A 19,259-nucleotide genomic window follows, 5' to 3' on the forward strand; every position below is an offset into this window, starting at 1 on the left:
GGGCTGGTGTGATTGCATGTGGTCTGCAGTTGTGACGCCGGTTGGATTTACTGCCAAATTCTCTGAAATGCCTTTGGAGAAGGCTTATGGTAGAGAAATCAACATTCAATTCACGAGCAACAGCTCTGGTGGACATTCCTGCAGTGATCATGCTAACTGCACACTACCTCAAAACCTGCGACATCTGTGGCATTGTGCTGTGTGATAAAACTGCACATTTCAGAGTGGCCTTTTATTGTGGGCAGCCTAAGGCACACCTGTGTAATAATCATGCTGTTTAATCAGCATCTTGATATGCCACACCTGTGAGGTAGAATGGATTATTTTGTTAAAGAAGAAATGCTCATTAACACAGATTTAGACAGATGTGTGAACAATATTTGAGAGGAATAGGTATTTTGGGTATACAGTAAAAGTTTTAGATGTTTGAGTTCAACTCATGAAAAAAGGGAGCAAAAACACAAGTGTTGCGTGTATATTTTGGTTCAGTGTTCAAGTCAGAATGCATAAAAAGGAAGACTTGTGTAGTTTTATTACAAAGGGATTGTGAATGATATAATAAACAATGAAGTGCAGTTTCCCTTTAAAGCAAGACATAAAAACGTCCCTTAACCAAGCGTCGTACATGAGAAGCAACTGTTCCTTCCACACACACAACCTCCCTAAATGCTGCAGTTTGTCAGTGGCATGCATGTGTTGTCGACCGATTGTCAAATCGGAGCACAGCTAATGTGCTACTGAACATTTCCATGCACAGACTCTAAATATTAGTCTCCCCATGTTGGTGTCCTACAGAGTTGAAGCAGCCTCACCCTGGGACCTGTAGATATATGAAGCCCCATGTAGGCATGAGCAGTAGGCTAATCACAACCATTAAAATGTTTTAATGGCTGGAGGAGAAAGATCTGGAAAAAATACAGCTCCACGGAAGATGGACAGTCTCGTGGATCCTGAACTCATTTAAATCTACCGCTGTCATCCTGCTTGCAACTAGATGTGGAAGTGAAGAGCCACATACTTTTTTTACTTACATGTGTGCCTTCCTGCCTTCTTCTCTCCATCAAAGCCGTCTTTTTTCACACGGTCTGTAGTTTCCTTCCGCATACCCGCCTCTAAATCATCATCACGTCCTCAATTTAAAGGATGTGATTTAAAGGTCTGTTGCACACTCTATCTTGCAGTCATAATGGCAGTCACTGAAATGCCATTTCAGGTACCATTGGCTCAGGTCATGTTATGATCCTCCAAGTTTCCCAGTGCCAGCCTCAAAATGTTGAGGATACATGTAAAGAGTTGTGCAATCTCTCCATGTTTGCGACCCTTTTGGCCAACAAGGCTTTTTCCACCAATTGTTACCCCTTATTTTACTTGGCAATCGAATACTAATTTCACACAATCAGATGCAAATGTACAATATTTCATGTTTTTTGTTGTTGATATTTTGTCTCTTTCTGATAAAATAAAGCTAACAAAAAATGATGGATTGTGAACTTACATATTTGGTGGGGGATCCCATCTTGTATGTATTCCTGCTCACAATACTATTTTTATGGTAAACTGCCCAAGGATGAATTTGTGCAAGTACCGGTAAGCACAATGCCGTTGGTGCAACACAAGCTAGTGTCCATGTCTATCTGCTATTCGCATGTTTACAATGCAGAGCCTCTTAATAATGTAGTGTTATGGAAGGTTAATGCTGCAATGATACTGTGATTGGACATTTCTGCTCATTAAAGGGCGTCTATACAATCTGGAGTAACAGGCTTGACCTTTCTGAAAATGTTGCCAATCCATGAGTGACCTCTATTTAATTTCATACGCGACATATGGACAGCTCGTTCGAGATTGGTCCAACATTGAGCCTGTTCTTTAAACCACTGTTAAAGCCAAAGACGCTCAGCTAGGCATAGTTTTGTCGCAAACAGGTAACTTTGAACAATTTCCCTTGTGGATCATTAAAGTTTGTGTAATTAAGTACCGTATTTTCCGCACCATAAGCCGCACCTAAAAACCACAATTTTTCTCAAAAGCTGACAGTGCGGCTAATAACCCGGTGCGCCTTATATATGGATTAATATTAATATTTATTTTCATAAAGTTTAGGTCTCGCAACTACGGTAAACAGCCGCCGTCTTTTTTCCCCGTAAAAGAAGAAGCGCTTCTTCTTCTACGGTAAGCAACCGCCCCCATTGAAGAGGAAGCGCTTCTTCTCCTACTGTAAGCAACCGCCGAGGTGAGCACCCGACCCGTAGAAGAAGAAGCGCGCGGATATTACGTTTCATTTCATTTGTGTGTTTCTGTAAAGACCACAAAATGTCTCCTACTAAGAGACACGCGTACAAGGTTCCACTGACTTTTGATATTCATGTGAACCGCACTGTGGATACAACGGGAACACGTACGGTGAATATTCGCACCACAGGGAATGAGAAGTCGTCCTATTGTGGTTCTAGCTTGCCATGCTAACGGCCAGAAACTTCCACCCATGGTGATATTCAAAAGGAAGACCTTGCCAAAAGAGAACTTTCCAGCCGGCGTCATCATAAAAGCTAACTCGAAGGGATGGATGGATGAAGAAAATATGAGCGAAGGGACCGGGTGACTTTTTTCACGCAGCTCCGTCCCTGTTGATCTAGGACTGCATGCGCGTCCACATCATAGATGGTGTCAAAAAACAAGTGAAGCACACCGATGAAGAATAATTCGAGGGATTTGTGGATGAGTAATAACTTCAGAAAGTGAGCTTTAAATGTTTATTTTGTGTGTTGTGTGACATTAACGTTCGAGCAACGTTGAGTTATTGATGTTGCTATTGCTCTGCACTATTTTGAGTGTTACTATTTTTGTGATTGCACATTTGCACATTACATTTTGGTAGTGAACAGAGTTGTTAGAACGCTGGTTTGTGATATATTATTAAAGTTTGACTGACCTATCTGACTGTTTTTTTGACATTCCCTTTAGCGTAGCGTAGGTGCGGCTAATAACACGGGGCGGCTAATAGGTAAACAAAGTTTTGAAATATGCCATTCATTGAAGGTGCGGCTTACAACACGGGGCGGCTTATGGTGCGGAAAATACGGTAAGTAGTCGTGCCTCAAATATATTTTAATAGCCAAAAATATGAGGATCAGGCTTAATAAGGCTCTTTGGTAAAACCAAAGAATTAGTGTCAACAAAATCTAGTGTTCAATACATTATACCAGTGGCTCTCAAAATGTATTCACTAGGTGAATACACTTGGCTCTCCAAGTACCACTTTAATGACCAACATTAAAATGCAATAGCATAGTAGGTCTAAGTAGTCAATAAAACAAGGCAGAGGTTTTATTTAACATGTACTGTATATTTAACATTGATGGCCACTGTAAAATGGCACACAGTTTAAACAGTTACGCTGTGTTTGAATATAGGAAAATAAAACACTGTACTTTTATTTAAGTGATTATTTGACGTACCACTAGTTGGAGCCTGTGTACCACTAGTGCAGGCCTGGGCAATTATTTTGACTCAGGGGCCAAATTTAGAGAAAAAAATGTGTCTGTGGGCCGGTATATCTATTTTTAGGAACACTAATACAAAACCTCACAATAATGTCTGATTGAATGCTAAAAACGTTATGACAGACCGCCTTAAAAAAAGGAATGGAATTTTTTTTTTTTTACTGAATGAGACACCCAGAATGTACATGAAAATAAAGAATGTGGGATTTACAATATTAACTATGATCGATAAAACACTGAATATTGACAACATATGAACGTCACACCCACTCTCCGTCGACATAGTTTACAATCAAGCGAAATGCAACAAAAATGCAACAAAACAGCGAAATATGAACGAGAAGGGTACAAATAAACCCACCTACAATCTGATATATCTGATATATCACTAAGCTTTAGAACTTTGTTGGGAAAATCTCCTTCCGCGTCTGTCCCTGACACCCGCATTTCAGGCTGACACTCTGGAAACACTCTGTGGAAACGCTCCTGCGCCCACACTGCTTGGTGCCTGCTGTGACTTAGTTTACCATAGTAACTAGAATATCGTGCAAAAGCCCAGATTCCAACCATTGAAATACTTTGTATAGTTCAAGACTTACGGTCATTTGAAAACATCACTGCACATCATAATGACAGCTACAGTTTCCATCTTAAAGATCTAAAAAAAATTATTTGGGAATGTCCGGCGGGCCAGATTGAAAATCTTAACGAGCCGCATGTGGCCCCCGGGCCTTAATTTGCCCAGGTTTGCACTAGTGGTACACATACTAGTTTGAGAATCACTGCCTTATACATATAGTCGCTGTCCAACAAAAAGCATGTATCTCCAATCTGTGTCCATTCATCCATACTGCACATCCGTCCGTTTTTCCACTTATTCAGTTCAGAGTCATAGAAAAGCTGGAGCCTATCCCAAACAATATGCAGTTTGTACTATGACTAGATTAGACTACAGTCAATAGCAGGAGACATAGTCAATCACACTCACATTCACTTGTACAGCTAGTAGTCAGGAATGGATCCCAACCAAACCGATGTTTACACCACCTAGGAATGTAACATTAAACGTCAATATCGGTAACCCTAGGAAAACTCCCGACGGTTAGTACTACTGGTTTAAATCAAAAATATCGAACGACCGAGATTGATAACTGCCCTTTGATAAACTCACAGACTGACAGGTGCCAGCTTGCTAGCTGAAATGCTAACATGAAAACAAGAGACATTAATGTATTTCTCCATTAAAAAACAACATTGATTGATTGATTGATTGATTGATTGAAACTTGTATTAGTAGATTGCACAGTGAAGTACATATTCCGTACAATTATCCACTAAATGGTAACACCCGAATAAGTTTTTCAACTTGTTTGAGTCAGGGTCCACTTCAATTGATTCATGATACATATATATACTATCAAATATATACTAACATCATAATACAGTCATCACACAAGATAATCATCAGAGTATACCTGTATACATTGAATTATTTACATTATTTACAATCCGGGGTGTGGGATATGGAGGGGGGGGGGGGGGGTTAGGTTTGGTTGGTATCAACACTTCAGTCATCAACAATCAGCATCAACAATTGCATCATCAGAGACATGGACATTGGAACAGTGTAGGACTGACTTGGTAGGATATGTACAGCAAGTAGTGGACATAGAGCGAGAGATCAGAAAGTATAAGAAAAAGTGTCTGAATTTGATTATTTACATTTGATTATTTACAATCCGAAGAAGTATTATGTGGAAGGGAGGGTGTTAGTTTAGGGTTGTAGTTGCCTGGAGGTGTTCTTTTAGTGCGGTTTTGAAGGAGGATAGAGATGCCCTTTTTTTTACACCTGTTGGGAGTGCATTCTATATTGATGTGGCATAGAAAGAGAATGAGTTAAGACCTTTGTTAGTTCGGAATCTGGGTTCAACGTGGTTAGTGGAGCTCCCCCTGGTGTTGTGGTTATGGCGGTCATTTACGTTAAGGAAGTAGTTTGACATGTACTTCGGTATCAGGGAGGTGTAGCAGATTTTATAGACTAGGCTCAGTGCAAGTTCTTTCACTCTGTCCTCCACCCTGAGCCAGCCCACTTTGGAGAAGTGGGTAGGAGTGACCCAATCCAAACTTGAATAAACACATTTCTGTCTGAGCAACTAAGATATTCAATTGTGCACATTGAACATACAAGCTGTGCTCTCTTTATGTCTCTCAGAGTGATCGTTCTATACTCAAGAGGAATACGAGAAACCAATGTGGTTTTACAGTGCATTCAAGGACCGCTGAACAGAGTAGGACGCCACAACATCCGCCAAAAATAATAATTCATAATACTAATAGATATTTTTTTGTTACATACTTTTCGTTTAAATAATCCTAAAGTGCTACAGTACAAACCACAATTGAAAACAAAGCAGTTTAACCATTTAAATAAATAAAATACCAAGACTAAAGTGAAGCATAAAAAACACAAAATATGCAAAATACTTGGTTTTCTAATAGTATATTTATTTCAGTTATTTAAAAAAAGAAGTACTCCTTTCAAAAGTTTTCAGTGTGTGTGTAAGTACTTTTTGAGCACAATCAACTGTATTGCAATATAAAGATAACCATGATAATTTTGGTCACAATAACCGTAATGTCAAATTATCATATCGTTACATCCCTTATACACTACACTATCAGCAACAACAAGTTGTTGTTTTCTTTTTTCTCAAATACAATACATGTTTTTTTGTATAAACACCCCAAAATTGTTGTACTATGACGACATGCAGAAATGTAAATAGCACAAGAATAATTGCCCAGCAAGATATAACCACACGCTGACAGTAAGAAAAACAACGTTTGATGCGTTGCCCCAATTTGCACTAAACTCATTTGTCCCCTTCTGAGCAAATAATTAGACCAAACTTACCGTGAAGATCCTATTAAAGTTTTGTTTTTCAAAGATTCATTGAGAACTCCATTTGCAATATCCTTGTTTCTATGTTCATTTTTCCAGCTCTTTAAGGGGAAGTTCTTCGTTTGTCAAGGGGAAGATGTGAGGAACATCACCAACCGGTCAGACTGTTTACAAGCCAGCAACAAATGGGTCAGACACAAGTACAACTTTGACAACCTGGGACAGGTCAGATCTCTCACGTTCGCAACATTTTTGATCATCAGAAATCAGAATTGTAAAGGTTCCTTTTCAATGTCTGTGTTAATTTAAATGTATTTCTATTGTTAGGCCTTGATGTCTCTCTTTGTCCTGGCATCAAAAGATGGTTGGGTGGATATTATGTACGATGGACTAGATGCTGTAGGAGTAGATAAACAGGTACCAAACTATCTGCTAAAGCTGTTGGCATTAAGCAAACCGCTTCAAACCTCTAAGCATGTTTCTTCTGTGTGTTTCAGCCAGTGATGAACTACAATCCATGGATGCTGCTTTACTTCATCTCCTTCCTTCTGATCGTGGCCTTCTTTGTGTTGAACATGTTTGTGGGCGTGGTGGTGGAAAACTTCCACAAGTGTCGGCGCCACCAGGAGGCTGAGGAGGCCAAGCGCAGGGAGGAGAAGAGACTGAAACGCATGGAGAAAAAGAGACGGAGTAAGGAGAAGGAGCTGGCTGGTCGGTAGTCTTTCCACATCTTTCTGAGTCCTGCTTGGTTTGAGCCTGAGCATTTTTATTTCCTTTCTGTTTGCCTTTTGGTTTGGCCGAGTCTGGAAAATTGGTGGTCTAGTACCAAAAGTAGTGCGTATTTTGTGGTAGAGCCCCATTCTTTCCTTAAACACCCTCTCATGCCTCCTCGACCTGTAGCTTTTTTTGTCCGGCGGTCACTTGCTCTGACACTGCAAACATAGGTAAAACTCTGGATGCTTTTCTCCGATCCATCGTCACATTAACGATGAAGTTGGATTTCAAGGAAAGCTTCCCCCTAAAGGGTCAGTTTGCAGAGTGAGGAAAGATGACAGCTAACCCGTGTTCCCACCTTCCCTTATCTTGTCTACCGTAGACATCGTGCTTGGGTTGGCCCCTTAGAGCATGCCCGCTGAGTGCTGACATATGGGGCTTGCATGGTTAGTAATAGAGCTAGAGGAAGGGGGAGTCATTGGCCATAAAATATTCTACTCTAAAACAAGATGACCCCCCTCCCTTCCCCTCTTTTTGCATGTAGTTTTAGTACAGCCGCAGGGGCAGGAATTGCCAAAATCTGGAAGATAGGTCCAGAGTTAAATCGCTGCCTTTCCCGTGCTCCCCTGTGGCTGTATAAGAGTTGGTGATAAATTGCTTGATTGGCTGATTATTATTCCACTGCCTCTTACACCTAAAACACCTGCTGGTATACCTGCAAGTATTAAATCTCACGAGTGCCTGAACAAGTTAAGCAATTTTAAAAGCACCTGTTGGTTACATTTCCACAAAGGGCAGTGGACTCTTTCGTGGATGTTCTCCTATATGAGCCTTTTATTTCATTGGTATTTTGGATTTCATGTCTTGAGAAATACAGATGACCTTATTTTCAAGAAGAATTTACCCAGAGTCTTCCACACACCTTCAAACTTAAGGGACCCCTTGCTTCTTTGTGAAACCACACAAAATATACATTATCAATCGTGGCTACCTTTTTCCGCGGATAAAATAGAGTTTGAATACCAGATTATTAGCAAAATAAAAGGTAAGAGAAAGCTTGCTTGTATAACCTGTTGCGTGACAATGGTTAAAATCTTAGGCTATGGTTTAGGTCAAAGGGTATGTCCCACTCCTCCATGTATCTTAAATAGTTAGTACTAACCAAAAGAAGTGGACTCAGAATCACTGGAAAGATGAAATGTACAGGAACATATACCAGCTTAATCTTTCGCTGCTTCCTTCTAGCCTTACTCCATCCCTCTTTCCCTTTTTCTTTCTCTTTGACTCTCTCCTGAGTCGAACTTTCATCAACCCTTGCTTTCATCCCCCGCTTCCTTACTAACCTAGTCTCATTCCTCTAGATTTAATGGTTCCGGGGGTGAGTTGGGCCCTCTCTGAAGGCACATTAAAAGGTACCGCGTTTCCAGTATGTTCTGTTTTGTTTCTTAACTCCTCACACCGCCACCGGCTCCTCATGACCACCCACCATGGTGGCACGAGTTCTAAGATCAATGCTCATGGGAGGTAGGGTCCCATCACGCGTCCCCGCCCTCCTGCCTCTCTTCCCATCAGCCCTCAGTCCGCTGGACATGCTGTTTGCTGTTTTCTCTGTTGTGGCTTTGTCTTTCACAGCTCTTATACACTGTCTGCAATCCATCCACTGCCCTCTGCAATACACCACTGCTCCAACCCCAACAACTATTTCGGTCTAATTTGATTTTAGTACTATGTTCTTTCTAAACCAAGAACTCTGATCAAATTCAAGCTGGTATACTGTGCCTATCAAAGAAAGTATTAGTGTAACTAGCCATGCCATACTTTAAACAAGGGTGATGTTTGACTGCATTCAAGTTAGTGTGCCACAGATCCGTAAAGGCTTGAAAATATGCCAGCTCACGCAGAACTCTCACTCTGCTTTACTACAGTGTCTGCAGAATTATGCTGCGGGACATGACTGCTTGTTATATTTGCATATTTCCTCCCAAATGCAATCAAGTTCCAAGTTGCTTTGAGCACATAACTGCTGTTGAAGCCAGAAAGAAGGGGGGATGGGGGAAAAAAAACATATTCAGTCAGGGAATTTAGATTTTGATTGACGGTAGAGAATAAACTATGTAGGAAATAAACTATGCAATATATTGTATATTTAGACAACTATTAGGTTTGTAGAATTACAAAAAAACATGATTCGTATTACCACCACATTTGAAAATGAATTTTTACTACAGCAACAAGAACATTTATGATCACTCAGAATAAGTTTTAACAATTAAACTATGGTGACATAAATGTTGTAACTATTTAAATCAGGGGTCCCCAAACTACGGCCCGCGGGCCGGATACGGCCCCCCAGCATCCAAAATCCGGCCCGCGGGAAGTCCCAAGTTAAAAAATAAAAAATATATTTTTTATTTTTTATTTTTTATTTTTTTATTATTATTATTTTTTTAAATGTGTCCTTACTTGTCTCCTAGCCACTCAGGCAAATCATATTGTGTAAAAATGCATTTCACCATCAATAACGTGACATGCAGCAAGTGCGCTCTTTAAGTCAATTAGTGCGCGAGGAATATACGTATGTGTATGAATACATATAAATAAATATATATATATATATATATATATATATATATATATATATATATATATATATATATATATATATATATATATATATATATATATATATATATATATATATATATATATATATACACACATATATATATACATATACATATATATATACATGGACATATACATAGACATATACATATATACACACACATATATACACATTTACATACTGTATACATATATACACACACACACATTTACATATAATATATATATATATATATATATATATATATATATATATATATATATATATATATATATATATATATATATATATATATATATATATATATATATATATATATATATATATATATATATATATATATATATATATATATATCATATACTACCATTCAAAAGTTTGGGGTCACCCAATCAATTTTGTGGAATAGCCTTCATTTCTAAGAACAAGAATAGACTGTCGAGTTTCAGATGAAAGTTCTCTTTTTCTGGCCATTTTGAGCGTTTAATTGACCCCACAAATGTGATGCTCCAGAAACTCAATTTGCTCAAAGGAAGGTCAGTTTTGTAGCTTCTGTAACGAGCTAAACTGTTTTCAGATGTGTGAACATGATTGCACAAGGGTTTTCTAAACATCAATTAGCCTTCTGAGCCAATGAGCAAACACATTGTACCATTAGAACACTGGAGTGATAGTTGCTAGAAATGGGCCTCTATACACCTATGTAGATATTGCACCAAAAACCAGACATTTGCAGCTAGAATAGTCATTTACCACATTAGCAATGTATAGAGTGTATTTCTTTAAAGTTAAGACTAGTTTAAAGTTATCTTCATTGAAAAGTACAGTGCTTTTCCTTCAAAAATAAGGACATTTCAATGTGACCCCAAACTTTTGAACGGTAGTGTATATATATAGCACGGCCCCCAGCCAAATTGTTTTATTGTCCCCGGAGTCAAAAAGTTTGGGGGACCCCTGATTTACATTGTCTACATCTTTATCTATATACTATAATTTAATCAGTTTACATTCTTTTGCAGTTTTTACCTGTATCTTCACTTCTAAGACAATTTTTTTACTTTTAGTGTTTTATTAAATACATTTTGTGTTTATGCTGCATATGAACCAATATTTGCAGTTTTAGCAATTTACATTAGATTGGGTAAAAAAAAAAAATGTGATCTTGAAATCTTAATCATAATGATAGCGCAAACATTTTTGAAACATTTAATAGCCCCTGATGCAAATTAGACAGCTAAACTCCGCTTCTGCCTTTTATATTTCTCATTAGTTAGTTTTTGGGAAAGATGAAACAAAGAAAGACTATTTACATTGCATCTGGAAATTATTCCTAGCGGTTCACCTTTTCCACATTTTGTTTTGTTATAGCCTTATTCCAAAATGCAATACATTAATTTTCGTCCCTTAAAATTCTACACACAGTAAATGTGAAAAAGTGTTTTGTTTTTTTTGCAAATGTATTGAAAAAAAAAATCTAAGAAATACATAAGTATTCACAGTCTTTGCTCAATACTTTGTTAATGCACCTTTAGCAGCAATTACAGCCTCAAGTCTTTCTGAATATGATGCCACAAGCTTGGCACACCTATCTTTGGACAGTTTCGCCCATTCTTCTTTGCATCATTTCTCAAGCTCCATCAGGTTGGATGGGAAGAGTCGGTGCACAGCCATTTTCAGATCTCTCTAGAGATGTTAAATCGGATTCAAGTCTTGGCTCTGGCTTGACCACTCAAAGACATTTACAGAGTTGTCCTAAAGCCATTTCTTTGATATCTTGGCTTTGTGCTTAGAGTTGTTGTCCTGCTGAAAGATGAACCATCACCCCAGTCTGAGTTCAAGAGCTCTCTGGAGTAGGTTTTTATCCAGAATGTCTCTACACATTGCTGCATGTATCTTTCCCTCTATCCTGACTAGTCTCCCAGTTCCTGCCGCTGAAAAACATCCCCACAGCATGATGCTGCCACCACCATGCTACAATGCAGGGATAGAATTGGCCAAATGATGAGCGGTGCCTGGTTTCCTCCAAACATGACACATGGGGGCTCTGTGATGAGGTGGCGACTTGTCCAGGGTGTACCCCGCCTACCGCCCGAATGCAGTTGAGATAGGCTCCAGCACCCCCCGCAGCCCCAAAAGGGACAAGCGGTAGAAAATGGATGGATGGATGACACCTGGGATTCACGCCAATGAGTTAAATTTTTGTCTCAACACACCAAGGAATTTTATTTCTCATGGTCTGAGAGTGTTTTAGGTGGGTAAGATGTCGGCTCGTCCTATCATTTTGAAGCATAATTCACCAAGCGTTGGATTGTTCACCCACTAATAGAAAACCTGAGCTGGGTTTAGACCGTCGTGAGACAAGTTGGTTTTACCCTACTGTTGATGTGTTGTTGCAATAGTAACAATAGAACAAAAGATCCAAAGGAATGGCTTCCGTCTGGGCACTCTGCCATGCAGGCCTGATTGGTGGATTGCTGCAGAGATGGATGTCCCTTTGGAAGGTATCCTCTCTCCACAGAGGAATGCTCTAGCCCTGACACAGTGACCATTGAGTTCTTGGTCTTCTATTTACGGATGATGGAGGCCACTGTGCTCATTAGGACCTTCAACGCACCAGACATTTTTCTGTACCCTTCCCCAGATGTGTGCCTCAAGTCAATCCTGTCTCGAAGGTCTAAGGACAATTCCTTCAACTTCATTCTTGGTTTGCCATGCACTGTCAAGACAAGTGTGTGCCTTTCCTAATCATGTCCAACCAACTGAATCACAAGTGGACTGAAATTAAGCTGTAAGAACATCTCAATGATGATCAGTTGAAACCACATGCACCTGATCTGTCTTTTGAGTTTCATGGCGAAGGCTGTGAATGCTTGTGTATATGTCATTTCGTAGTTTTTTGTTTTCAATAAACTTTTTACACATTGTCAATGTGGTGTATTTTAAAATTTTGAGGACAAAAGTGAATGTATTCCATTTTGCAATAGAGTTGTAACATAACAAAATGTAGAAAAAGCGCTGTGAATACTTTCCAGATGCACTGTACTCTACTACATTTACACTGACATACATATATATTAAATAAATGTAAACATAAATCGATTGTGTTCATCTTGTCTTCTCAAATAGATAGAGGCAAGTTTTTTGTGAAAGAGAAGACTTACACCTGTGGATAGGCTTATTGGAAAAACTAAAGTGGCCCTAGTGTGTGAATGTGAGTGTGAATGCTGTCTGTCTATCTGTGTTGGCCCTGCGATGAGGTGGCGACTTGTCCAGGGTGTACCTTGACTTCTGCCTGAGTGCAGCTGGAATAGGCTCCAGCCCCCCTGAAACCCCAAGAGGGACACACGGTAGAAAATGGATGAAAGGAAGGCTTCTTACGTTATTATCAGTTTTGGCTGACACTTCAGTCTTCATCAGGGATGATGGTGAATACATGCTTTTTCACATCTGGGACGCTGTCCTCCATCAGCGATGTCAGAGCACAGAGCAGATATGCTATAATGTGTCAGTGAACTTTATTTTGAAAGTATTCCGACTCGGTCGGCTGTTTTTAGACACGTCACACTAGGAAGCTGCACAGCTTTGAAGAAGACTGAAGTGTCAGACGAAACTGTCAGCAGGTAAGAAACCCCTCTTACACAAACAAAACGTTGCCTAAATAGTTCTGCACCTACATACAAACATTCCATGTATAACTGTACTTTATTAATTATATCTGTCTCTCTTTAGCTGTACCTAACAAGCACAGTCTCTAATATGCACATAGACCCTCCCGTGATGGTGGCTAGCTGAATCTGGGTCAACTCTAACAGAGATAAATCTAACCGGAAATGTCACATTGACTTTCTTTCTATCTTCTATTCCCTGCATTCCATGGGGGAGATGTAATTAATAGCAGTGTGCTATTAGGGAGGGGCTGAGGCAGACACCAAGGAAGTGTAATGTGGAAAAAATCTAGACTGGGGGGTGCTTGAGACAGGCATTAAAGTTGCAGGTAGCAGACGTAAAATCTTGATGCCACAAGGTGCTGGTGTAAAAAAATATCTATATTACATTTTCTTTACAAAATTCAGGGAGCAGCACCGAGGTGGATTTACTGCGACTGCTCAAAGGATGGCCAGAGGGGGTTAGACATACCTTCCACCCTACTTTTTAACCCGCATCAGTATTTCAGAGAAACGCTATAAAGTCATACTTGGTCACATACTATAGTGATGTAATATCCTTTAAATTTGAGTCTGACACATTGACTATACAGTATTTACTTTAAAACGTACAGTATGTGTTGATGACTAATGAGTTTCAAACATTGACTAGGTGGCAACACAAAGACTGATGTCTTGTTGAAAAGTCAAATAATAAGTAATGGCCATAAAAAGTCATTACTTATTTCCCCATGTATTATTTTGCTTAACCTGTCCTGGTTGGCAGCTTAATCAGGCAGCATTGGTGGACTTCATGATTATTTTTCCAGAACGAAATGTGCTGTACAACAGGTGAGTCTGCTATACACCTGCTCAGGTTACAGTTTTATATTTAAAGCTAACAAACAGAGCATGGTTTAAGACAGACAAAGACAAAAGAAAGAAAACAGTGATATAGAATAGCAACGGTCACATGAACATTCACTGGAGTTGGGTAGGGGTAGGGAGAAAGACGGGAGGGAAAGTTGAATTTCCTGCTGGTGTAGTGCTGGATGGTCCAGTTAAGCATTGGGTATAAGAGTAACAAGGAACTAATCGCGGAATCCGATTGGAAAACCTGTGGATGCACAAGTAGAGAAAAAAGAATACGATGCAGCAACAGAAAGTTTCTTTGGTGCTGTTTCAGTAAGATATGCATCCGGTGCAGGAATAGCTCGTATCTGGTTGGACAACCTAAAGATGGAAAGAGAGAACAAGGTGAAACAACAACAGAGAGAACTGTAGCAGTGGCATCATAAGAAATGAACAACTTTAAACGACTGTGTAACTGCTATAAAATAACATTTGGATTGAAAGGCTGAATAGTTTACTGTAGGTAAAAATCCCCCTCACAACGCTCATTGTCAATGCTGCACGTTAGGAACTTTCGTACTATTTCATCAACAAGGATGTCATCAAGAGAACGACAGATCGTCTAAAAAGCAGCAAAGGTAGCAGGGAAAGAAATAAAGTGACGACTCAAAGTCCAACGTGTGCAAGGTCTGGTCCCATCAAATTTGGTCTCTCTTAGAGCTATACAAACATATTCTTGTTAAATTGCTCAAATGTATGTACAAATACATTCGAGACTAACCCTGCATACAATGCAGCAGGAGCACTCTCAACTAATTTGTATGATAATAAGTGTACTCACGAGAAGTGGAAATTGTTTGAGTATTCCATTCTCCTACAACATGAGCTCCATCTGCATCTGCTATGCGTGCATGTTCAAACCACTCCAAAACAAAACAGAAAACCCTGCAAAACCCCAATAGAACAGTGTTTCTTAACCATAGGGCCACACTTGGCCAATGCTCAATAGCTGTCCAGACATTTCGACTTTAAATATGAATAAAAAAGATATTGATAGGTGACTTGTATCGGTTAGCCAGCATGTCGACAGCCTCTGGCTCTCGGCAAAAGTGTGCCGTGCGTTCAACGAAGGCGGCGAAGGGTTAACGTTGTGCCAGCTTCCCATCATCCTTTGCCCTGTCATCGCTGTTATCCTTGCTTTTCCGCCATCCACACGCACCGCTTTTACTTTACCATACAGTCCCCCATTTCAGTTGGTTCATTGCTCAAGTATGACTCAGAAAGAGGTGTGTCAGTCTACCGTGTGAACCAGAGCAATGTGTGTGTGTCAGTCTACCATGTGTACAAGCACAATTGTGAGTGTGTGAGCGTGTGTGTGTCTACCATGTGAACAAGCACAATACAAGTGTGTCAAATCTGTGAGTGCAGATGGGAGAGTTTGTTTTCATGCCTTGTCATTTTCAATGATTCTATGTCTTCTTATTTCTTTGATGCTTTTCTTCTGGACTCTACAATTTGCTCTGCTGCTCCTCTCCACTTTGAGACATGATGGATGACTGATCTCTCTCATTGTTTTCCTTCCCTCACAGTCCTTTGTAGGTATTTTTATATTTGTCGCACAAGGCAGCAGAGCATTTTGAAATTCCAGATGTTGTTGTTGTTGTTATTGTCTTACAATGACTGTTTTTGTTGACTGTTTTAGACTCTGGATTGCTGGATTTCAAATACATGTATCCACGTTTTGACTCTGAAGGCAGACAGAGTCTAAAGGTTTAATCCAGAGCCATTCACCACAAAGGGCAAAGGCATACAAGCAGTTAATAGATATGTAATATAAAGACATGGGTGGAATTTCTCCTTATATATGGTCTATCTTTTAAGGGAAAGTACACTTTTTTAAAATTGTACCTATCATTCACAATCCTTATGTGAGACAAAAACACATATGTCTTTGTTTTAATACATTGTAATGCATAAATACTAGCAAAGTCAGGTAACAAATGAGCTAGTGGGATGTATTTGCATCTTTTGCGCTCATAAAACCTTCTGAAAACTTCCAAAAAGCGGCAACAATACTCCATTTACATTTTGTGACCTATTGACCAAGTATTACTGATATTGTTATTATAAGCGCTAACGTTAAGAACCTAGTTTTTTGATCACAGAAAGGTAACTAGCTGTTATGCTGCTATATTGACATCATGAGCTGGTGAGCTGTATTCTCGCCTGTTAGCTGGTAAAACTAAATTTTAGATATCAAATCATGCCTCTCACCTGGATAGTAGAAGGAAGTGGCTAATTTGCTAACGTTTATTTACGAGTTAGAGTGCACTCAGTGGCCTTGTGGTTAGAGTGTCCGCCTTGAGATCGGTAGGTCGTGAGTTGAAACCCCGGCCGAGTCATACCAAAGACTATAAAATTGGGACCCATTACCTCCCTGCTTGGCACTCAGCATCAAGGGGTTAGAATTGGGGGTTAAATCACCAAAAATGATTCCCGAGCGCGGCCATCTCTGCTGCTCACTGCTCCCCTCACCTACCAGGGGGTGAAACAAGGGGATGGGTCAAATGCAGAGAGTAATTTCATTTAAAAAAAGGATAACATGTGTCTGCTTGTCTTACATAGGAATTGTGAATGATGGGCAAAATTCCCCCAAAAAGTGCAGGATTTACACTGCAGGTTTAAGTGTTCAATTGTAATTTGATGCCTACATACAATTGTTTGGTCTATCATGGGCATTATTAAGCATTCCATACAACCGTTATTTTAGGACTATGGAGCGCCAATTCTATTTTGTACATATATAGGCTGCACAAGTCTATTAGCCGCAGGTTTTGAAACATTAAATATTTATACAAGCGCTTGTGTTAATTCACAAATTAAACAAACAGCAGTGCCTGTAATACACCACACAGGAGTCTACCAGAAAACCAATTGAAGCACTGTCTTCATTAAAAGACTTAAAAATTGCTTCTTCCAACAATTTCTCAGCCTTGTTTTTGCTTTCACTTTTGTCTCGAGGCAAATTCACCGCTGGGCTTGTGCGGTCTTCTTCACACGTAGCAGTCCAGCCTTTGGAAACATGTTGGTGATAGCGAACTTCCCTTCCGTGCAGCAGCACTATTTCTTGTTTAAATACCAAGGTCGATGCCCTACAACTTGAAAGCTGCATTGTATGCATTTTGTAGTGTTTTCGCCATGACCTGTCTTCCACCGGGACCTGTTCGTCAATTGCATTGGTCTGGTGTGACGCGGCTAAATTTGTTGGCAGCATTGTATACGCCGCAGGGTGCAAAGCGTGGGAAAAAAAGTTGTGGCTTATAGTCTGAAAATTACGGTATACGGTTGGCGCCCTGGCAACTCTTTTTGTGTAAATAAGAGAGCAGTCTGCGTATAAACTAAACCCAACTAATCATGCAATTGACCAGATATGGCAACCTCTAATAGGACAAACCAAAATACAAACATTTTTGGCCTGGACTGACTTCATATGTTACAGGTTGGACATGTTAATTATCATACAAATACAATCCATATCGTTTGTATGGCAATGCTAAATATACTATATAACATAATATTATAATAATAATATTATGCGCATATAGTAATATACTGTAAATATACTAAAAATACTCTTGAACGCATCATAATAATCCCCTCAATTCCCTCCCAAAACGGATTATCTTGCTGGAATATACAGACAATATAACATAAACCCATAAATGTGGATGCATATGCAAAAGTGCAATACATTTATCTGAACAGTAATCTATTTATATATGCACCTTACTGCTCTTTTATCCTGCACTACAACGAGCTAATGCAACGAAATGTTGTTCTTATCTGTACTGTAAAGTTCAAATTTGAATGACAATAAAAGGAAGTCTAAGTCTAAACGCCGGGTTTGCATGTACAGGATATATGCATTCGGTACAGTATATGCTTCAATCACATAGACAGACATATGTTTTGTATCTTGACTTTTATCCACATTAGAAAAAAGTCCCTTTCCAATCTGACAACATCCGGTTTCATGTGTTCTTTTCTCTTTAGTATGACTCGTATCGTAATTGGGCCACATAGGCTAAATAAAATGTGTCTCTTATACTTTGTAGTGTAAATCCAGACGTAATTGTACTGCTTTATATGCCTAGCTCTTTCTTTCACACTCATCCATTGTAGCCCCAATCCTTTTTTAGATATTGTGTATTAGTCATTACATTTAACACGCTTTTCTTGACATCATGAATCAAACTATCACGCACCTACCACAGCCTCAGGACACATTCAGAGATGGGCCTTTACGTACCCAGCGCCCTCACATGATCACTACATGCTGGGCTAGAGCCATAATCAATCCAACTTACGCTCATCCACACAGTCACAGTATTCTCATAGTGCTGTACTGTGGTGTTCCTTATTCATCAGTCCTTCACAAAATGAGGGTTACGTGTGTCTGTATTTCCCAAAAAAAAGACCGCCTTGGAAATGTATTAATTGATCATTTTTAAAAGTCGCCAAATCCAAAAGCAACTCCCAAACCAAATCCATTTCAAGCCTTCAGTGTACTCACCCGTAGGGTTTCGTACGATCTAATGGAAGGTGTATGATACTGGAAGCATATTGAGGAACACAGGTCTTGGAGTTGTTTTTGGTCTAAACCTTACATCTTTTTTACAGTGTTTTTCTTTTTCAGTATGTACAGTACAATCCAAGGCAGATTGTCAGCAGGGGGCTTAACTTTCGAAAGTCTATAAATGTTTTAGGAAGTGCGTACAAATCACATTAAATATTTGTTTTGTCATCCACAACCAAAGATGGGGTAACAACAATGTGATCTACAGTGAGACTCCAAATGATATCTGCCCTGGTTTGTCTATGATACTTTAATGGAATTGTCTGTGTTTGAAATCCATACATGAGGAAGGGATTGCGGGTATGCCCTCATCACCTCACTTCACATCAAGGACAAGTGTTCACTGGATACAATACTTACTCTCTCTCTCACTCTTCTCCAT

General features: G+C 39.4%; 1 protein-coding gene across 7 annotated transcripts in view; it reads left to right on the plus strand.

Moving 5' to 3' along the window:
- The window catches only part of cacna1g (calcium channel, voltage-dependent, T type, alpha 1G subunit), a 321,489-nt gene that overhangs the window by 225,408 nt on the left and 76,822 nt on the right, over window positions 1–19,259 (plus strand). For all 7 annotated transcript variants that reach the window (XM_062056250.1, XM_062056253.1, XM_062056254.1 and 4 more), the window contains 3 exons: window positions 6,505–6,630; window positions 6,733–6,822; window positions 6,903–7,095. In XM_062056250.1, coding sequence (XP_061912234.1) covers window positions 6,505–6,630; window positions 6,733–6,822; window positions 6,903–7,095 — 409 coding nt within the window. The remainder of the gene's footprint in view (window positions 1–6,504; window positions 6,631–6,732; window positions 6,823–6,902; window positions 7,096–19,259) is intronic.

This window comes from Entelurus aequoreus, linkage group LG08, assembly GCF_033978785.1.
Source record: "Entelurus aequoreus isolate RoL-2023_Sb linkage group LG08, RoL_Eaeq_v1.1, whole genome shotgun sequence".
In the NCBI taxonomy this organism is placed as follows: Eukaryota; Metazoa; Chordata; class Actinopteri; order Syngnathiformes; family Syngnathidae; genus Entelurus; species Entelurus aequoreus.